This window comes from Odontomachus brunneus, unplaced genomic scaffold (genome assembly GCF_010583005.1).
Source record: "Odontomachus brunneus isolate Ranch 3 - 2012 unplaced genomic scaffold, Obru_v1 Obru_scaffold_176, whole genome shotgun sequence".
Taxonomy (NCBI): domain Eukaryota; kingdom Metazoa; phylum Arthropoda; class Insecta; order Hymenoptera; family Formicidae; genus Odontomachus; species Odontomachus brunneus.
Window position 1 is genome coordinate 358,392 of NW_022639626.1, and position 23,568 is coordinate 381,959.

Genomic DNA, 23,568 nt, shown 5'->3' on the forward strand with positions numbered 1-23,568 from the left:
TGTCAAGGAGAAAGCGATATACCGTGATGTGCACGATTTCCTATCGCAGACGTTCTTCGTTCTTCGTATAATCGTATATCGGTATGCGATTGTTCACAAGCCAATTACACGTATTTATTTCGTAGTGTAGCAATCGTAGAGTTCATGATCGGTAAATAGATATGATGGTTAGTTGCACCTCCTCTGAATGTACTATCTTATCTCTCTTGCTCTTTTTACCGCGAGACAAACTACGCATTTGTTCTTTTTTTTTAGTTTATCTTTCTTTTATCTTAGTTACAAAAGATATGAGAAAATACAGCTAGAAAAAATGTAATAATATAAATGGAATATTTTGACATGTTACAAAATTTTTCCTTAAATTATTTATTTCTTATACATATACGTGTAATTTAACTTTCAATAATTAACGTAATTTAATTTTTATAATTCAATTTCTATCAAAATTACAAGACATTAGAATACACAATAAGTGATCCTATGAGTTTCTTAATTAGAAACAACCCAGATAGCACAAAATCTTCAGAGGACATTCTAGGATGTTCTTAGGATATATGAATGTCCTTAAAACGTCTTTTGAAGATTTGTGCTCTGTATGGGAAATTAGTTTCGTAAATACTACTTGCCTATTGGACATTAGAGAATAAAATTTTGTTTATATATGAATGTATATATTTTTTTGCATATAGACATCGCGATCGTATCAAAGACCAATAATGGATCAATAGTACCATGGACAGGATTGTCATGTTCAAAACTGGTATGTAATTATAAATGCAAATTTATATCCGCATTTTTTGTACATTGTAGCTGCAAATTAGACACAAATATCGCCTGACGACTACGTATGATAGTTCAAATAATAATACTAAAAAAACCGGTATAAGGTTTCTGTATAAATTAGGTGAATGTTTCAGAAAAAAACTTCACTTCAAGGGAGTTTACTTTTCGACCTTCCTGTGTATCATTCGATCTTATTTCGCAACTCGGATCCTTTCTCTTTAATTTGCGATCGCGGATCTCCTTTTCATTTTTCTGGCTTTATGCCTGAATTTACATCACTCCACGCATAAATCCATGCATTAAAGATTAAAATGAAGTTACAAAGATTGATATGCCATTTCGTAAGAAATAGCTCGAGGCTCTTTTTGTGCGAACATTCTATGGTGAGCTAGTTCTGATCCGCCAACGAGTTTGAGCGATTAAAAAATCTGATACATGAATCGTTGATGAGTCAATATTGTTTAATACTTTTATAGAGATTACGTGTGTTACTTGCGCGGACTAAAGTACTGATTTACGCCGTAACTGCAAATTGCATTGTAACTGCATCTTTTCAATCACTTCGAATATACAAAGTAAATTTCGAGTTGACTTAAATATTGTAAAAAGTCAAAGCCTTCTTCAAAGTTTGGAGATTGTCTCTCTTTGTGCATTTCTTGATATTAACGAAATTTATTTCCAATGTTTTTCTTTTTATCTATCTTCACTTTAGACAATATTGTACTCTATTTTGTAAACATACTTTTTATATATCTGAAGGAATATTAGGCCGGCGGCACATAGAAAAGCATAAGCAATAAAACTTAAGCAGTACGCAAATTGATCAGTTACCGCCAATGATTTTTCTTACCGCCCAAGAATAATTGATTGTGATTAGTCAATTTTCTTACTGTTTACGTTTTTCTGCATGCCATTCGTTTTTTACCCCACACATTGGATTTAAATATATCTATCTATCTGTCTACATATACATCTGTTACTAGCAATTTTTCACGACTTTCAACATGCTCGAGATACATCCTCGATTTTGCAGATTCTCCAAGATTTTCAAGAAAAGCGTCTCGTGCATACGCGAGACACTTTCGTAGAGTAGCGTCAACTGTCTTGTTCTGGTTGTTTAATATTTTTTTCATTAGTAACGGTAGCGACGGCAATGGCGACAGTGATGGCAATGACGATAGGTAGTGACAGCGGTGGTGGTGGTGATGATGGTGGTGGTGACGGTGGTGGTGGCGGCAATCGTGGTGGTGGTTCTACATTCGGGCGAAAGGGAAAATGTGGTCGGTTGAACGGTTCTTTTTTCTCCCCTGTTGGCGACCGGGATTTTTGACACGGCCGGCCATTCGAACGACTTGCATTTGGTCTCGGAGCATTCTACCGAACGTTGTCCTGCGCCGTTAGTGCTGCGAACGCGCGAAAAATCGGCGCGTTACGAAGATGCGTCACGTGCATCGTCGTACCTGATCAACCTGTCGTTTTCGCCCGTTCGACATCATCACGTGCGTCCTGTGCCGATATTGCCGATTTTGCTGACCAGTGCGCTTGCCGTCGCGACTTTCGCGTTCGAAAGTCTCCTCTATTCCGCCGCGGGTCCGACGAAATCTCGACCGAAAAGCAAAGTGTCCAGCAGCACGCTCTGAAACATCGCTATTCGTCCGTTACGCCGGCTCGCTCAAGTTTCTCCGTTTAATCCGTTATCGGGGAAAGTATTACGGATCGCCGGGACAAGTTGTGCTGTGGTGACTTGAAATGAGACATAGGATTAGACGAGACTGAGTAGTAGCAAGGTGAGCTTTGCCGAAACGGCCAATTGTCAAAACTCCCGGTCGGACTTCGATTTTCAAAAGACCGCCGGTCTTGCGTCGACGCAGCATCGAGAAACCGTTCAGTCACGATCATTAGAGGTGATTATGCGAGAACGAGACAGCATTGAAAGATTCGCATGTACACTTGCACCTTGCAGTTTCCAACAATTGCAGCCGTTGCAGGTTGATTTCTGTTCGTGCGTCAATCGCGAGACGTGGCCCAGAAGCGCGTGTAGCATTAACGGACCAGACTCGGAATTAACTGACCGTTCCTCGTCGACACTCAACTCGGCAGACCACTTTCACGTGCGCGAGTCGCCAGATATACGATCTCCGTTTCTTACGTAAAACTCGGGCACCCGTGTAATCATAATCGAACGTGATCGTTCCAAACGTCAAAAATTTCTCACTTCGTCCTTCTGCCAGCTTTTTTCCGCGCAATTCTCTTTGTTTAAAGCCGCCGACGTCGTTACTCAAACAATCTCTTGCGAAATTGATTCTTCCCGCAATATTTTAATTATCTTTGCACATCTGCAAATAATGCCGTTTCGATGGAAACACCTGCAACGATGGACTTCTGCTTCTTTATGTAAAATAAAAAAAGAACTTCTTTCTCTGTTTCTGTACATAAAATGACTTTTCTTACGAATACTTTTAACGTGTAAACGGTTAGGTATCGAGTAGGCTACATTCCTTGTAGATTTTGCATGTGACAGAGTAACGTTCTTCAGATAACTTAATACACAGCGTTGATCGTGCTGATCGCACGAGGAGAATTTACTTTCTATCAGTACGTAACTCGAATAGACAACTACGAATAGATGCTGTGAAAATTGAAAGCCGATGTCGTCGTTACGAAACGCACTTGGTTAATTATACGTATAATTACGTGACTCTAACATGCGTGCTTAAAATTATTGCTTCATTGACATTCTCGATCCTTCTTTTTTCCAAGATTCTACTATTCGCAAATATTCTATCGCTGTGAAAAACTTTTTAATATGGGACAGACATTTGCGGGAGATCTACGTTACTGCTTTTATTTTTTATTTCTCGTCGCAGTACTGTACTTTGAGCAAAGATCGTAAAGAGATACAGATTCGTAATACGCTTCGGCAATTTGTCGTGCATTCCCGCGGAACTGAATGAATCGAATGAATCGGCAAACGTCACGAATCGGAGTAACTGGTTGATCGGTTGCTCGATATCGATCTTCTCGTCTGCTTCCATTCATCTGCGCGTCTACGATCGGCGTGAACGCATCGCGATATCCGTATCGTAAATTAAGGAAAGCGAGTGTCGAAATATTCCGCGCGTTGCAGCTCGACGTAGAGGTCGATTACACCGGCGCTTTGTGACGAATAAGTTCTTTCTCGTGACGCAACGGATTATAGACGTAACGGATTTTCACGAGCTGCGCGAGTATTGTACGCGGTTTTTCATGGAAACCAGGCGAGTCAGAATGTTTGCAATACGCTACTCTTTCGAAGAGAATGAACAACGCAGCCGATAGAGACTAACAACCGGCAAGAGTAAAAGTAAATTTGAGCAGTGCAGGCAATTGGCCTGCGTTTGGTCTACCTGCGCATATATTAACTGACCCGAGTATACTCGGTGTGCACATTGGAAAGCGCCTGTTCCGCATGACTGTGAGGCTTAGTTGCGTCGGAATCGAAATTCCCTCCTGTCCCGCCACGCGCTTGGAAAAAGATCCAATTGATCTCTTTGTTTTTTCAGAATGACACGGACGTTTTCGTTGGGCCTGGTGGTGGCGTTGCTGCTGGCGCTCGCTATTACCGAAGCCTCTCGTGGACGGGCTAATCAGGTAACGATCATTGAAGTACACAGCGGTAAATTTACAGAGAGAGAGATTATCGACGTTTATCCGATTATTCTTTCGATTTTCTCTCCGCGCGGACGGACAAACGATTCCGTCAAAACTGTGCAATGGCACGTTACTGTTGTACAGTCGAAAGGGAAATCTTTTCGCGTGACAATTGACAAAAGAAATGCAGAAACACAGGTAATGCAAAAATGAAACGATTGGGGCGCGTACATGGATTACTTTGTGCATTTTCTCGAAGGACATGCACGAGTTTGCCGAGCTCCTTTTCCTGTGCATCGCGTGGAACGTGTTCTATAACGCAAATCTGAAATTATAGCAGAAAAAGACAGCCTTATAAGTTATTACTTATAGTTCTTTTTTTTTATGAAATAACGTACGAGACAGGTACTCGAAGACAGGCGAGATCCGTTTTACACAGGTTTTGTGTCAAGGATGCGTAATTAATGTTAGCGTTTACGACATTGCAACGCGCTGATTTTCTTTCCTCCTGTTTTTTCTCTCTTTCTCTCTCTTTTTTGCACGAAGGCCATCGACCCAGCGGAACGAGTCGATTCGTATTATTCGACTAAATCGCGCAAGTGAAGTTGTGCGCGGTGCACGCAGTAATTAGAGACGGAGAAAGGAAGTGCTTCTTCACGATGATTATTCAAACAACATCGGAATTTTCGCATTCCGAATACCTCATGATCGAGTGATATATTTTATTCTTTTACTCGATTGTCAACTAAATCGCGCTTCATTATGCTCGTCGACCGAGTCGTTTCGTTGCTCTCGATTTCACTGACGGGGAAGTCAGTGTTACAGACTTTATTTCGATGATATATCATATCGAGACAATTGCAATTGCGTCACATTTATCAAACGCATACATAGTAAAGAGTTCGCGCCCATTCAAGTGTTGAGACGCTGTGCGATACGACGTGTAACATACACAGCATAGAACGCATATATAAATGGAGTGAGAGGGTAAGAAGAAAAAAAAAACAGATCGCAAGTTTGCATGAACCACGCCTAGTACTGCACCGTTCGCTTTTAGCGAACGATATATACCGCGTGACCAAAAATAATTTTCCCGTGTTTACTCTGTTTGTGTTTTCGAAAAATCAATTTGTTTATTTTATAGCTCGATTGATTTTGTGGCCGAGCAAATGTATCGCAGTTCCTCTCGTGGTATTCGCAACGTATTGAATTCCGCTGCAGGCTTTCAGGCTAACTGAAGCGATTCAAGTCGACGGAGAAAAACGGAATAACGGGAATAACGAGTGACGCAACGACGGATAACACTTTGATTGAAACAACAAACTAGTTGAACATTTATTCAGCTATAATGATTCAGTCTGGGGGTCGAAACCCTAGTCGGATAATGTCTCTTTCGCATTTGCATTCGCGACCAAAGTAACGCGTATTCCTATGCTGAGAGAAATTGTCCGATAAAGAATTATCAAGCCGATATTTTCGAACAAATTCTAATCAATTTTTGTATCTGATTAAGATGTTCAATTAAATTTAATCGGACGTTTCCGATCATAATGGCATATCATCAGATATGCCAATCAAAAAGTAAGAACCGACGTTTCTCATCGGATGTTTCCTGACCAGATATAACAATTTATCACTATTTAATCGGAAATATCCGTTTGGTAACTTTTATCGGATTTCTCTCCTACTCCGCGATAAATGTGTAAGCGTATGGTTCACCGTTCTGCACACCGGCGATCGTGGACTTAATGGAAGTAACAGGGAGATGATTTTCTTATCGATTTAATGACGCTTTACGTAAGGACAAAACTGCATCTCTCATTTCAGGACAATTTTTTTTTTATTGCTGTATAAATGAACGACTCTTTAAAAAGAGGCCATCGCGGCACTCGCCGCGTGTCTTTGATTTCTTCATAATCGCGGACGATTTGTAACAGTGGTATAAAGATCGGTCTCTGATCTGATGATTTGTAAATCATCCCGACGGAAATCGGTGCATGGTTCAAGGCAGACGCCTCTTACCACGCAATGCGCAATATCCTCTGGTTTTGATTCTCAAAGAGTTACGATTTAACATATAAAACTTACCGCCAGGCGTAAAGAAATTGTCTCAATTGTGTTCACATTCAGCCAAACGTAATTCTCATACATTCAAAGGAAAATATGGTAATGACAACTGTACAAGTTCAGTATGGTTAGAGTTATATAATGCGTATATAGTATATAGTTTAATGAACCATTTTGTAGTTATTGTAACTGAAGCTTTAGTTGCAATAACTATATAAAATAGTCCATTAAACTATATACATCAATCCCACGCACAAAACTCGTATAAGTATCACCTATATATTTGCCATCAAAGCGTCTTTTTCTCCGAATGTATGTTCGCAGTTATCCGACAATTTACACTCAAAAAAACGATCTTGCAGTTATAATGAAAATTATGAGAAATTAATTAAAGCAGGTAAATGACTATCGAAAAATTCTATATATCGCATATGTTTTGCATTTCATTAATATAGACAGAGACAGAATTTCTACTCGAACTATCGCGAAATTTAGTAAGAAAGTCCCTCTGTGTGTGTAACGCTCATCCAGATTAAAGTCAATCATGCTTTTTATCAAATTTGATCAAAAAATTAACGACGGGAGACAAACGAATTTTCACATCTAAATTTTCTAACAGATAAAAGAAACAGTGATAAATTTTGGTTGTGACATTTACAATTCTAGTTCGAACAGCAAAACATTTGTTGAGTGTAATGCGTTGAGGTTTGCTTTTACCTTGAATGATAAAAATTATTACTCATATTATGCGAGCGCGATCGAAGGGATATCTATTGACAAACGCAACACGCCCGGTTGTGTGCGAAACTCCACGCACTACGTCAATCCTGCTTGATTCCTTTTGCCAAAGTAACGCCTTGTAAATTGCAATGCATGTCTCGCTGTCCTCGATCAATCTACGTGCATATCTCGATTGGCTCGTGCGCATACGCATGTACCCAACATGAATTGCGTATCGCGCAAAACGCACGCTCGCGGCTCGATGATGTTTCACGCGTGTATATTTGTACATGCGCGTCGATTAGTGTGCAAGTCGCAGACGGATGTAGCGCATTGCACAAGCGTGCGCAAGTGCGATCTAAATCAGGTTTTCCATTGGAGAAAGCGCTTCTTCTGCATCGTCCGCTTCAGCGGACTTCCTGAAATCCGTTACATCTTCTCTACCCTTTTGACCGTTATAAATTATTTTTTAAATGGCCACTTAGGCCACTTTTCCTCTCCAGAGCATCGTAGGGGATTTTTATGAAACTAACAATTACATAATAAACAGCTGCTATGATATTCGTGGTGCTTATAAATCGGAATTTCAGGATAAAAGAACGTGAATAGCCCAGATAGCACAGAGAGTTAAAAAAGAATTCAGTCGTATGTCACCAATTCTGCGTTTATTTTTAAATACAAAAAGAAAGAACTTTTTTTCACTAAACTGAACTTTGAAGAATTCTTTTTGCATCTGAAAATGAACTCATAATTGGTGACGTACGACTGAATTCTTTTTGAATTCTCTGTGCTATCTGGATAATGAATTTCTTGAGAATTAAGACCTCGTATTTGGAATTGACTTGATGAAGTTAAATAATACTTCATATTGTCAACAACAATACAATTATTGCGTATTATATCTGCTCAAATAGCACAAAATACTCCAGAATTATTCTAGGATCATTCTAAATGTCTATGAAGTTCCCCAAGATGTCCTGGACTGCGTTCTTATGCGGTGAGTAACATTCAATTAACCAATCATGATAAAAAAATCTTAGTTCTCTTTGTTTTGATTGGTCAATTAGATGCTACTCTACCCGTCGAGTAGAGTTTTGGAAGGCAGCCCTGAACACACCTAGAATGTCCTCAGGATATCTTATGCTATCTGGGCGAATCTATCCACTATTTCCTAAGACGTTTGCATTTTTTTGAGTATTCTCGTATTGTTAATCCGACGATAACGTAACGGTATTTAGTATAAGCTACGTCTACACATTTTAAATTAATTATTAGTGACTCACTTGTTCGAAGTACATGGAAACCTAAGGCTGATTGTAGCACATGATAGTTACAATAGAGTGTAACAAAGGTTTTCTCAGTCGCCTCTGTATCTATTGCGTTAAAAGGATGATATGTGATCTAATATTCCTCATTAATAGTGGGAACGAGGATTTATTGTTCTCAGCTGAATCTGTTTTCTGAGAAACGAGGGATAAAAAATTCAACTCGAGAAACAAAGAATTCAACTCATTGAAATATGTACAATTAACCAATTTTTGTTGTATAACCGATTCTATAATTTTTCACATTTGGTGTCAATTGAGTTATCTTGGGTGCAAAATTATGTATTAAGATGGAAGCTTAAATGTCAGCTTATGTATAAAGAGGCTAAATTATGTATAAAGATGGAATGCATCGGTGGAATTAATTCAGCGAAGGTGAACGCCACCCAAATTCCGAATGAAATAGCCAATAAATTTCGCAAATACTTCGCGAAATATTCGGGCGTTGTTAACACTTTTTTCTAGAATGTTGAAACCGTGAAAGATGAGCTTTCTCTTTTGCGACCTTTTCAATAGTTGTTTCCGCATTTCACTAAACCATTTCTAAAATGCATAAAGTCGAGATTTCGGACGTGCTGAGGTTCGAGATTACGTTAATTTTATCGAATCAATTTAAGGTGTATGATAATTGACTCGCGAAAGGTCAAAAGTTAAAAGCGAAATTCGCTCGACTCGTTATTTATGTAATACTTGTAATATTTGCGTATGCGCGAGTGTTCTTCAGTTGTCACTTGATCTTAGTCGTATGTTGCGAAAGATATTAGCTTATACCGCGCTGTTTAAACTTCTCATACAAAAGGAACATTTGATTTTATATTCGCATTTATGTCAGGAGTTTATGGAGGAGCAAGAAGCTCCTTCGAAAGTATCATTGACATAGACATTTGCTTTCTACGTTTATTAATTCAAAGCCAGCTCAGATCGGAGATGTATTGAGTGCGTAATCGCATCACAATAAGCTCCTTCGTTCCGTTATTGCCGTCGCTGCAGGATAATATAAAGAGCACGAAAGTATGGGTGAAAGTGATGATTCTTAAATAATCGCTAGCATAAACTACTTGTACTTTAATTTCGCGACGGCGGGGCCACACCCTTCAAAACTGGCTCATTCGAACCAGTTTTTTTGAGGTCACGCTTACATACGCGTTGCACGATATCCGCAGCACAAACAAAGATATCTGACAAAATAATGACTCACAAAGAAGCCTCTTAATGTCTATTCGTACAACGAGTGAAGAAATTATTCAAAATTACTCGAATATTCTCATTCTCTCGGTTAGTTTTACACAAGAAAAAAAGCCGCCGTCGGATGTGTCGAAAATAAAGTGAGAAAACGTCGAGTTTTTATAGTTATTATCAGTCCATTGGATACGAGGATCTTCAATGTTGCTTTTATTACCTACAGAAATATGGTATTTTGGAAGACCATTTTGCGCGAACTGGCACAAATTAATAAATAACTAATTGAATATAATATCGCTGATATGGATTCCCCATCAAGTTTCGCGACAAGGACAATGCGCCCGGACGTCGGACGTAGTAGACTCTCTCGATTCAACGGTACAGAAGCAGTCCACCTTCGGGGAGAGCGGAGCGAACCTCTCACCTGTCCGAAGTACTTTTCCAATAATTTGCACGGCATTACAAGCGTCCATATCTCGATAAAACATAGCAATGCCGAGTGCGTGGTGGATCGATTGCGGAATTTCGAGCATTACTCGAATATATGGTTTCGCAAAGCGAAGTCAGGCATTCCAATATAATTTCGCTTCTTACTTTAACAAAATCAACTTTTTTATCGCGTGATTTGTTACACGCGTTGTCTGTTATTCGTTAGATATTTTGGATATTGTCGCGCCTCGTTTTCTTTTTACTATTTCTTCAGACTTCTTGTTCTGCCGTTTCTTGTTTAAACGAATGCTTTAACAATACTTTCACCTTCTCGTGCGAGATATTGCGAGTCGTGAAATTCGCGTATTGTTCTCGAAGTGTGCGTCATTCTAAAATCTCTCTAGTCTCGATCACACACGACTCCGAGCGGACTAGCTTAGGTTCGCAACGATTCTCTTTTAGCGACATGCCTTAGGTAGCAAGCGCGCCGTGACGTTATATGCCGACTTTTACTTTCAATATCGATTGTACGACGACTAAACGTGGCTCGGACAGATCGTAAACGAAACTGGAACGCGTACTGGTGCGCCACGAGCCACGCAGGGCCCTGCGGTTCTACTAGGATATAACAGATTCGAATTCCAATTCGCGCAAACAGGATGTACACACGTGGGGCACACGTGAAATCGAATTAGATAATGTCCCCGTTCGGGGTATTGACAACGTCCACGCTTTACCTGTCGATCACACGAGATTGTTGTCGTCAGCTGCGCGAAGAGAGCGCGAGAAAAATATCGAACGGGAGGAGTGTGCGCACGCTAGAGTCATTTTCCTGTAAGCGTCGGCGGGTCAATGCAGTCACGAATGTTTTAATGCTGCTCGTTAACGCTGACGGTGAAGGTATAATCCGCGACAAGTACGGTTTACTTCGCCGTAACAACTGGAGCCGCGATTAATAGGAAACGCTGGGCGTCATTATCAACGACAACCGACCGGTCGGTCGGTCGTTCGATCGGTCCGCCGAGCTATCGAGATTACCGCTGATTACCACTTGCGTTAATCGCAATTTCAGAGGATTCTCTCAATCGCGTAATTGGAGTCTTTTCGCGATTTCGCCAGGTATAGCATCTTCGCAATCGAGTCGCCGCGTATCGCCATACCTGCTTTTTCGTTGAACCCTCGCGGAGTACAGTGTTAATTTCCGTATCGAGGATCGCAGATTGCTACTTCCTGGATGGTCGATAATGGAGCAATTATCGTTATCTAGTTCTCCAGCCACTGCTCATCGATCGCTGTGAACGCAACTTTTAAGTAAAACGTCTTGCGATCTCGATCACTTTATGCGACACGTAACTTTATACACTGAGAGAAATTGTCTAAAGGAAATACCTAAAGAATAAAAAATATTTATCTAGTGGATATACGAAAAAATATTATAATTTTCTTCTCATGTCTTGTCTTAATTATATATTTTAGTTACTAAAATATAAGCAGCATATATGAAGTGAAAGGATAATGAATTAGTGCAGAATGTCGATTTACTCCTTGGTTGCAAAGTCTTACAGTAATTTTTACTATGAAGTTCTCTCTGTATATTAAAGACATATTTACTTATACTAATATATATATATATATATATATATATATATATATTTTTTTTTACATTGTAAAAGAATTGTTTCCAAATGGAGAAATATGCATTCTTTGAAAACCGTAGCTTTTCATGAAAGCAACTGTTAATTCTATTTAAATGAACGAATTTATATTTAACTAAATATGTTATTACCCGCCGAAACAATATTTATTACTTTTTCTCTTAGTACACTCAGTACACTCAGTATAGTACATTCAGTACACTCAGTACACTCTCTGACATTATAAGGATGCATTCTAAAAATTAGTGTCTTTTAATGTGTTCGAATTATCGACTATTGTCTGAACGCACATAGTTAAAGGTCCTCTATGATTAGACAAAGGTGTGGCCCGCCTTGTCTCAACCTAACTAGCTGCGATAAATTATTAAAAACACGCGATACCGCTATATGATTTCAGACGGACGGGCAGAAAGGACAGAGTCGCGGTAGCACGCGATTCTATTTACAAACGACGACAGAATCGGATAATTTCCCCGCATCGTCGACTGAAGCGTCGAAGCCGCATCAGGATAAAAGTACCCGCTCGGAATCGATTCCCGACTTAAAGAAACACGAGTCACATGTCACGAGAGAAAGTTCGATTGGACCACGATCGAAACCGAAGCCGTCGAAAACGACAGGTGGTTCCGCGGAAATTACGCCACGAACGAATGCAAGACATTTCAACTCCGATCTCGCTAATTCACGAAATCGATCAAAATCGCATACCTCGCAGTTTCCCAAGGAAGACGTAACGAAAGGTAGGCGGGATGGCAATCAAGAAAACGCGTTCGAGTTGCAAATGCCGAAACGGCAGACAGCTTCGCGAAGAACGTCTTCGGAGGCGCCTACTCCTGTTCTGGAAAACAATGGGAAACTGGAACTCGAGGTGTTGACGAAATCGCCCAGTCGATCGAGATCACGCACGGGAAGGAAGATCTATACGAACTACAACGAGAAGGAACTAAACAGCCAAGCATCACGCTCCAGGAGACTCCCCGTTAAGAACGCCGAGGATAGCAAGAGTCCGAGTGATGAATCTAAAAACAGGGATGCGAAATTACAGTCAGAACGTTCGAGAAAATTTGCAGAAACCATGGAGAACATCGCTTCGAAAGGGAACGTTCATCTGGCCTCGAGAAGGATGGACACGACGAACCCGAACAATTCGAATGATCGGAATAATAATAGCGACGGAAAAATCGGGGAACAAGATCTTCCGCTGTCGGGCTCCGAGAGCGTCAGGGTAAACATCCCTCTGTCGGAGGTCCGGGATGATACAAACGCCGTTTCTAATACTTCAACGTCCACCACGACCTTGTCTGTCAACATGTCTCCGAGACAAGTCGCCAGACCGGTTAAGGAGAAGGTGGACAACAACGATATCACGAGATCGAGCGCAAAGAAGAGCAGACAGTCTGACCGATCCAAATCACGTGGCAGATCCAAGTCCGTGAAAAATCATGATTTCGAGGCGACGAGTCCCGGTAACACCTCTCGTAAACGAGGCTCGTCCACGGCGGCAATCGCGGAGACGAACGGACGATCTTCCAACATCAGAGGCAGATCTAAGGCGAAGAGCTCCAACTCCCGGGGCCGTCCCGCGCCGAAATCTAGGGACACCGCGACGGAGGCGAGAAGTGGCGGAAGTAGAGGCAGAAACGCGGATGTCGATCTCGGGACGAGCGCGAATGCGCAGACGGAGGCACGACGTAGCTCACCCAACGACAGACGCATATCCGAGGCGAAACGCAGGTCCGGCGACAGCAGGTCGACGAAATTTACGGAGACGAGAACGGAGGAGCGAGACGTTCGGGCGCAATCCAGAGCTCGGTCACGCGTTGTCAGTGGCCAAGGTAAGTTCGATCCCTCGATCGGATGTTCAGCGTTGCTGCTTAACATGGTCGCGGTTCCGCCATTCATCTGATAAATCGTCTGTCACAAAGACACGGATTTAATTCGATATTTTAAGCTTTTGTGGTGTGATGGACTACCTGGTCTGGCTTCCGGGTTGGTGCCGACAGTCTTAGGTCATTTCTCTACTGAAGGAGTCTCCTGAAGAACTGAAATATTCACGAAACATCCGAAAAAAATCCATGAAAGACGCGACATCAACCAAGCGGAAACCAGACCAAGCAGGCTTAATTTGTTTGCGCGAATATAGAATGAAAGATCATTGCTGCAACGAATGATTTCAACTTCTCGTGAGAATCAATGCGTCATATGTGTGTGACGCGTGGTTAGCGAATGTGTTAATAGTGAATTCAAAACGCGTCAAATAGCTCGCGAACACTAAAAAAATATTTTGCTGACCCAGATAGAATTCTATTCATACATGACACAGGTAAAATTATCGCTGTTTTTTGTATCTGCTGGGAAATTGTCTGTGGTACGCAGAATTAGCACGTTGCAGCAACATTCCAGCAATAGCTGCAGACAAGATTAAGTCCCGTTATTAATTATCAACCTGGCCTTAATCTGAATGGGCTTCGCAGAGAGATTTTTTTGTTAAATTTAGCAAACAACAATAGTCCAGATATAAATACTGTCTCTGTCATTCATATTAATTAAATATAAAACATGCGCGATATTACAGTGTTTGCTAATCATTATTCTATCTTAGCTAATTTCTCGCATCTAAATAATTCTCGCTATGACTGCGAGATCTCTTTTTGAGTGAATACTCATTCCGTATGAAACCCTAATCCGATATCTGATAGAAAGATTCATCAAAATCGCACGCATTATTCCCAGATGTTACCACCGCGTATATACCAAAAGCGACGGCCGCCGAAACTACGACCGCTTCTTCTGCGGCCACAGAAGTTACGACATCCAGTTCCATCTCCTCGATGATCAGAACGCCGGCGGCTGCTCGAACGTCCACGACCGATCGAATATCTCGTAGCAAAGTAAGGGACAGGGGAGAAAGTGCCCGATCCAAGAAGCCTTCCAAGGAGGATTTCTTTAATCACGGTCTGGGCTTTCGCGGTCGAAAGAGCTCAACCGAAGGACCCTCCTCGAGTGTTGCGGATTTGAAAACCACTACGCCAAAAAGCGAGACTCAATTACACGGCAATCCCGGATGGACTCTTAGACGACGACCTGGTCACGTCAATCACGATGTTTCATCGACTACCTCTACACCAATTAATCGCGACCAGGTCAATGAAGTCATTTCGCCCAGTGATTCACCGAGGAGCACATCAGAAGCGCCGTTAAGCAATGCGAAAGCCAGCAGAAGAGGCACCAAAAGGCCAAAAGCGAAAGAGGAGAGCAATATCGTGTCGGGCGTTGCGGCAAAGAACGTGATGAGGGGTAGCAAAACGTTCGAAAAATCGAAAAATTTCGATCTACCTAGTAGAGTACAGCAGGAGGAGAGCGACAACTATCCCCCTGCATTCAAGGCAAGGCTGTCTCAACTGGTGAGAACTTGCTGGCGCTTAAACAGCGTTTACACTTTTATTAGAGAAATCTCTTATTGTTATTAGATTTGGTTTCCGGGTTTGAGCCGCGTGGATTTTTCTTTGTTTGATTCCGACATTTTGCGAACATTTCAGTCTGCTTCATCAGGGAGGAACGACCCGATACCCTTTTATTGTTATTTTTATTGTTTTTTTTTGCAACATATATTCTTGAAACATATCTTCTTGGTGAATTTATATCAGGATGGGAACAAACGATTTATCCTAACCAGCACGATGAAATGTTACATGCATTTAAAAATTTCTCTTTCCAACCTTTTGCAAATATTCTACTAAAGTTGCGTACTTTTAAAGCGAATTATAACGGTCGCTATGAGTAACACCGTTACGCCGAAAGAATTCGCGAATAAAACAGGCGCTGAAATATGTATTTCCAGAAAAATTCCAACCCGAAACCCACCGAAGCAAAAAGCCTAACTAGAACCAGTTCCCAGGTAAGCCGAGCAATAATTAACATACTTATTTGTTAGATAAACTAATACGTACGTTTAACATATTAACAACTCTTAACATTCGTATGCATCCTACCTCTTTCAGTTGAAACCATTTGTATAGACATCTGAGTTTGTAGATATTAAGAATTACCGAGATTACTTAGCATGAAATAGTAGTTGGTTGTCGAGTTTTTTCATTGAGCCTGCATAAGTATATGAAGGCTAATGTAACATGACACATGAATGTCAAGTCGATTAATATGGTGGAGATTTTCCTTCGACCCATACATGTACAATTCTTATACATATGTATAAAGCTTAAAATGTCGTCCACGTAGGAGCATTCGAGGGATACATTCCGTCGGCATATACGGTCCAGCACGAATCCGCATGTATCCGAAAAAATCGAGACCGTGGGAAATACGTTCGCGACAGATGTATTCTTAGACGTCGTTCCTACGAACCCCTTAACTTCGATATCCGACCCACACACGCGACACGTAAGAACATAACGGAACTTCCATCGGGTTTATAACAGCAGGTTGAGATTTTCACGCACTAATTGGATAATCGCTTTCGGATGTCTGTTTTCCCCTGGACTTGTCGAACGACTCCTTGTTTGCATGAGAAATGTCATTCTTGGTATACATGTTGTTGGCTCTACATTATTGTGTCTTCTTTATTCAGTGGTTTCGGACGAAATGGTTGCAATAAAAAAATTTAACTGACTACTATCCTCGTCAGGGAATAGTTTTCAATTCCACCGCGAAGACGGATGATTACTTTAATGAATAATCGCCGGCCGCTCTTTTCGAGACTACGGGCTACAAAATCGACAAGATGTGAAATAAGAAATGGTGTTTTGGTGGTTGCAAACGCGCAAACTCATACAGACACATCATTGAGAACCAATTGGAACTGGATAATGATGTCTTATTAACATTCTCATGAACTGCCAATGAGACTCGCTCGGTGATTGGTGATGGTAGAGTACAATCGAAATCATCGTGTTTCGAAAGATGTGCTCCTCGAGGCTTCCGCATCGAAAAGCTTTCGTGATGCATTCACAGAAGCTTGAGGACAAGGGCGCCGCAGTGATCATCCAAACGAGACTGGATCGAACGATTATCACGGTGCAAGGAGTGGCGAATCCTCGACGAGAAGTTTTCTCAAGATACTATTCAATGTACTGATTAGAGACTGTCTTAAAGACAGCGTGATCTTTTATGGAAATTTCCTACCAAGTCTTTGGATCGCGATTGTTATTTTACTTTGCACCAAGATGCTTTCGAAAAAAACGAAACGAAAAGCAAGTAGATGAGACTATTAACGACGCGTGACAAAAAAGGATCTGGAATTTTACAAATCAGCTGTGATACTCTGAGAGAAAAATGTTTGGTATTTGTAACTATAATCTTATAGAGAAATAATTACTATAAATTATGGTCAAGACAACCATTTTTTAGTCAATTGTACTATAATTTTAGTGATAATAACCTTATATGCATGTTACTACTTTTCTCTCAGTGTATAGTCGACTTTTGTCTTTGTTCTTACGTTGTCACAGTTAATTCGAGAGAGAAAGTATACTCGTAGGTAGGTCATTGAAGCGAATCAACTATAACCACGTTGATACTTGAACGAATAATTGAAGTCGATTTTACGTGCTTTACGATGTGCCATAGAGAAGTATTATTATTTTACATGTAAAAAATCTAGCAAGTTTAGTAGGTTGGGGACAAAACAAAACCTTTTTTATTTGCAAGATTTTATCTTTCGCATTGAAAAGAAGGTACATTTAACAATAAAAGGTCGAGTAACGTCTCTCTCTCGTATAAGTAACGTGTTTTAGGTATATATCATAATTCCAAATCTTATGTAAGAATTATAAAAACACTCTGCTTTGCTGTGTGTAACGGGAAAAAGTGAAAGACAGCGACACAGTAGGAAAAAGAAAGGAAAAGGAAAGGGAATTTGATACCATTACGTTCTTAGAAGCGGCACCTATTAAATTCATTTGAAGCACGGGTATCGTATAAAGTACAGAACATAATTGCACCGTATGATTGCTTATTAGAAACATTAATTAAATCCAAAATAAATAACAAACGAAAGAGCACTATCATTCGCTCACACAAGTAGTACTCCGAACATAAGACATTTAATGTTTTAGACCGACAGAAAGAAATTTCCTTTGAATTACAGTATATTCATACCCCTAACATAAAATATATTCGCTTGTAAATAATATATGTATATATACATACGCGTAGGGTGTATCTATGAAAAAGATTTAGAACAGTCGAGATTCTGTTTTTACGAAACTATAATTAAATTGCGCAAATATATGCTTCAATGGTAGCTAGAGAATTGATAATTGACAGCATCAATTAATACATATTCGCTGAATTTCATATACTTGACACATGTTTTATGTATTTCCCATCGAATAATTTATATGTAAATTACTTATCTTTTTGATTCGCTTCTGTCATTCTTTATCATTTTCCCTCGCGAAGGGTGCAGAAAAATATTTTCACTTGGAACGTCAAACCTGACAAGAACAATTAAACTTTCAGTCGTTACCCGCGCCAATCAAATCATGGCTCGAGAATGTCGTTAGTCATCTAACCGCAGGGATCGTCTTCTTTCTTCAGTTCATCAGGCTTCTATTCTTCCCTTAAAAGCAGAGTGAGTGCAGCGCTCTTAGACGATCGATACTTATTAGCATTTTTATTTATTATAAAGAGAGAGATAGAAAGAAAGAGACAATATACATTTTTCCGATTAATTTTCACGAACCGTCTTGAGAACGTCGCTTCGAGTCGAGGAAGACGAACACCTTGTCGAGGTCGTCGCGCCGTACTAACAAAGCCTATTCCCGGGCTTTCGGCAGGTCGCTTACGAACTTGCGCTTGGCGATTTCTGTCACGAATTTAAAACGGAGCTCTTTGAACGACCTTTTCAGGCTACAAAACCAAGCTCAGCTCTATTCTCCGAAAGGTCTAAGATGAAACTGGATTTAGCTAGGAGATTAATTAAACCCGAACTGAACGTCGACGAGAACGACTTTGACGTAACGACGACCCCTTATTCTGGTAAATCGAAAGCGAAAGAATCCTCCGTACTTAGCGAGAGCAGAAATAGAGAGAAAACAACGAGAACGACCAAAATCAGCGGCTCTCGCATCGCACAGGGAAGTCCCATAAACGAAAGTACACAGAAAGAAAAGTCAGGTGTGAGAGGCAGGTGGAAAATCGCGGGTACCCCCAGAAAATCCTTGAGAAACCCGAATCTCGACGCTTCGTCAGAGTCTCCCGCAACCAAGAAAAGCCGAGTGATCTCCAAAAATACAGTTACGCCTTCCTTCGTCGAGAAAACTTCCAAGAACAATGTTGAGCTCAACGTTATACCGCGCGAAATCACAGTTTCACATCGCGGCACCACTTCTTTGGAAGAAACATCCGCCACGACTGTCGAAACAATCAAAGTCCGATCTCCAACGTCGCGGACCAACACGATATCGCGAGAGGAAACATCGACATTGGCCATTGACATACTGGACTCTATAGACGAGAACATTATCGTCACGACCGAATCTATTGAACCGATGAAGCTAGACAAGATACTTATCGAAACGACGACGAAGTCCGACCAAATACGCAAAGTTTCCAACGTGCAAAGGGAAACCACCACCGCAGTACCGAGAGTTACACCGATCATGGACACTACCACAGGATCCACCGGGTTCCTTACTACAGTACTCGCTCAAGAGATCACTCTGTCGCCGGATGTTACTACGTTAAGCAACTCGCACCTGTCACCCGCGATCACGACGACAACAACGCCAAAGAGGCTATATCCCGTCTTCATTCCCAACTCGAAGAACGATGGCTCGCAGGACACGAGCGACACGACGAAGAGCACTTTCCGGCCTCGTTATACGAAGCAGCAGTCGGACAAGGTGGCGGTCTCGATGGTGACGTCGAGAACTGTCGGACCCACCAGCAGATACATCAGGAAGAAGTCGGGAGTCTTCACGCCGTTCGATGCCATCCCCAAAGTCAGTACGGAAACGGCGGTCACGCAGGCGAAACGACGCGAATTCCGTCCACGAACGGCGACGTACAGGAGACACTCGGAGATGCCGACCAGCTCCTTGGTCCAGCCGACAGTGGCCAAAGAGGAAACAGTCTCTGGCATCACCATCACGCCGAAACCGACCAAGTTCCACGCCAGTGTCAAGTCTTCCACCCCGGCCACCCGCTCGGCGTCCACTGAGCCATTCGTCAGCGTGAAAATTGACTCATCTAGCGACAGTGCACCACGTCAGGTCGGCATCACCGACAGCAGCAACGGCAACAGCGGCTCCAACGTCTTCAACCCTACTAGGAGCGCGTTCCTCGGAGGGAACACGACCACGTTGCTGGAGCAATTGCGAAGCACTGTAGCACCGCTTCTGAGTACCCTCGGCAACAAGACCCCCATCTTCTCCGGTTCTTATTCCAATGTGGATACTAACGGGGTGAGTGCACCTGAATCGGGTGAATTTCGATCGGATCGTTCATTACACACCTGATTATGTTCGAAAGATTTAACAACAATGAGAAATATAGATTTTCATTCGCATACTTCGTTTCATCAGGGTGTATATACATATATATATATATATATATATATATATATATTCAAGATTTATATAATTTTATATATATTTGAATGTCATTTACTTGCGGCCAAAACGCTTTGCATCTTGAGTAGTCGCGACGATTGATCCGTTTAAAAACATGTTGAAAAATAACGGAAAACATATTCATAATCACGCGGAAAGAACAAGGTGATTGGTCGACATATAAATCTGGTTATTGCCAACCAGATTCAATATTGTAACAATATTGTAACAATATGATTTATATCAAATTCAGTGTTGAATCTGGTTGGCATAAGTAGATTTATATATGGGCTCTACTGTTCTCTCCAGGAATATAGACATGTTGGATTATATTTGAGTGTGTATTTGTAAAAACAGAATTCAGCGCCCAGGATAACGCCGAACGGTAGTCCGCCAAGATTTAGCGCGAGGTACAAAGGAGCAGAGTTACTCGTGAGAAAACCGGCGATCGGTCAAGCTGTGGTACCATCGTACACCACGTCCTCGACCACGGCCTCGACGCCAATAGAGGTAAGACTTTTGAGGATTTTGGAGAGAATCTTATAAGAGAATGTCGTCGAGGAGAGTCGAAGCTTTTCTTGTCCACATTAATGCACATTGTAACCATCTTTTAATTAAGCATTGTCTCGATCGAAGCAGAGAGGATTCGATCGAAGCAGAGAGGACTTGATCGTTCTGAAAATTGCTAGCTTTAATCATACGCCGGTAGCGGCAAACGATTACGTCACATGGTACTTTCATTTCATGGTGTGGCATCTCGGCATTTTACAATAAGCCTCTTATATCGCGCGTTACACGTGGTAGCGTGCACTCGTAGAAATAGTTTCCTAGATGCGATGATAATGACGTCACGAAAATTCGCGGTTAGTCGTAGCAACACGTACTTTGTATAACCACTGACCAAATTTTATACCTGATTTAGCGTTCAACTTAAGCTAACTGTAAACTACTCGCGTTCTATACATGCGTCTGTGTATATGCGTATGTGTGGTCATAGTAAAGTCATAATAAAAAAAGTGTCGCAATGGAAAGACCAAGGTAAGGCAAGGTAGAGCGAGCTGAGCGTTAATGCTTCCCTTCAGGAGAAATTACGTGAGGTAATTTTCTGTGCTTAAAAGGTGTTCCCTACGAAGGTACCAGAGGGTTCCGAAGCAGTTGCACCGCCGTCATGGGCCGACACTATCGTCACAACCTCATCCAGCAATCTCTCAGTTCTTAATCATATCGATATAAACAGCCTGCGTTAATTCGATCGTAATAGAAGACCGTTTTAAATCATTGCGCTTTCTCTTCATTCCTACTTTAGCGAACAGTCGTTACTGCTGCGTGGCATAACGACTGTCGTATAAGCTAGGAGTGATTTTCTCTTTTCTTTTTCTAAAAAGATTATATTAACAACATTTCTCTACTCGATGCAGCCTATCTTCATCTGTGAATACCATTTTGCACATACTGTCGTTTTGAGGAAGCACATTGGCACACAAGTGTAATAATCGCCGCACGATCGCCACGGCGACTGATCGGAGTAACGATCGATCTTAGTCGTTGAACATTACGTTTCTCTAACACACGCACTTGGGGCAAGGAATGTTCGTCTTGGAAAGACACGTAAAGAAAAAAGGGATAATCTGTTAACTTTAGTCGGGAAAAGGACTAGTACACAGTTATCGATCATGGTCACGTTATCTCACGGCACGCATGCATCATCATATTTTACATCTATATATGCAAATATTGTATCATACAATTTTATAATTATATTTTTTGTAATAAATATATTTTGATTTTAGCATTGCACGCGATTAGCAATTGTTTGCCCTTATTTTATTCAAGTTGTTATATTTTCTACTAAACGCGACAATAAAAATAATGCACAACCTACGTATAGATAATTGTTACGCAATGTATAAGATTTTCTTTCATCAAAGTAAAATATCGAAGATATCGATAAAAATGTTGACGTTCTGAGCAAGCATATGTATAAAAATAATTATTAATGTGAAAACTAAATTTGTCCGAGCTATGATCTTTCATAACAATTTATGATTTGCTACTTTATGAGTATCAGATATTGTAAACTTCAAATCCACTTTTAAGCTGATTATGTAACATTGTATCTTCGATAAATATCAACGACATTGTCGTATTACATATAACTCTCGCTACTATTTAAAAAAAAAAAGTAATTTTCACTTTTTTCTTGAGAATATTGTTATAAGGTAGTAAAAAGAAGTGAAGAATGTGCGTTTACGCATAGTGTGTGAATGCATCCTGTCCCGAACGGATCGCCGTCACGCGACGTACATAAATAAGTACGTATTGCGTTCTGTTACTTTTACGCATTTCTTCCATTAGAATTTACTCACGTTGATTTTGTGCGTGAATTAAATTATCTTTTTCACGACGAAAATCGCATAAATTTCGTGTGACGCGAAGAACTTCCGCATCTAACGCGTGCCGCGCATACTTCTCATTTTTGGGGATTCTCTGTCGGGTAATCGTGCGAGGAACGTTAATGTAACACTTCCGTAATAATGTAATAGCGAAAGTACGTCAGTGGAGACCCCTGTAGAAGCGAGGTAAAAGCCGGCGATATCTCGAAGAAGACGGAAAAGTACTGAGAACGAGATGGAAACTAGTCTCTGCTGTCTCCTAACATATCTCCATCCTTAAGAACTAGTTCCAAGCTGTTATATCGGGACTTTACACGCAGGAATTATTCTCAGCTCACTTCCTCCAGCATTAGTTCGTACATTTACTAAGAGATGGTGTTCGTAGATAACGCTCATAACGTCCACTCGTACAAATGTAATCATTATTTTTAAATCGTCAGAATTGTTTGTCAAATAATCTGCTAATCGCAAAAAACACTATCTTACAACCAGCTGCTGCAATCGCTATTTATTTCAATGCACGTGTCTGTATATTTGCAAACAGAATGATTAGAAATATATTAACGCTTAAATGCGCGAGCTTCTTTCAAGCTTTTCTCCATCAATGTGACGTAGATCTCGTTATACTTAAGCTACGTTTGAACACGAGAAACCTAACTGCGCACTTAATGATTAAAAGCAGTGTAACGACCAGTGTAACGCTCCCTCCAATGTATAGTAGACTGTATAGTAGACTGTATACGTATATAGAACATGCTCATAACCGATCTGTTTGACAGCGACTGACTTGTCACACGTAATTGCACTAAAGTGT

At 40.9% G+C, this 23,568-nt stretch overlaps 1 protein-coding gene across 7 annotated transcripts in view; it reads left to right on the forward strand.

Moving 5' to 3' along the window:
* The first annotated feature begins 2,117 nt into the window (after positions 1-2,117).
* The window catches only part of LOC116851447 (mucin-17-like), a 30,811-nt gene continuing 9,360 nt past the window's right edge, over positions 2,118-23,568 (forward strand). For 2 of the 7 annotated variants that reach the window (XM_032830833.1, XM_032830834.1), the window contains exons 1-8: positions 2,119-2,570; positions 4,326-4,413; positions 12,189-13,626; positions 14,525-15,195; positions 15,633-15,689; positions 16,028-16,189; positions 18,658-20,214; positions 20,719-20,871. In XM_032830833.1, coding sequence (XP_032686724.1) covers positions 4,327-4,413; positions 12,189-13,626; positions 14,525-15,195; positions 15,633-15,689; positions 16,028-16,189; positions 18,658-20,214; positions 20,719-20,871 — 4,125 coding nt within the window. In that variant the 5' untranslated portion in view covers positions 2,119-2,570; position 4,326. Of the gene's footprint in view, positions 2,688-4,325; positions 4,414-12,188; positions 13,627-14,524; positions 15,196-15,632; positions 15,690-16,027; positions 16,190-18,657; positions 20,215-20,718; positions 20,872-23,568 lie in introns of all 7 variants that reach the window. The other 5 variants (XM_032830831.1, XM_032830830.1, XM_032830835.1 and 2 more) reach the window with 5 other exon arrangements.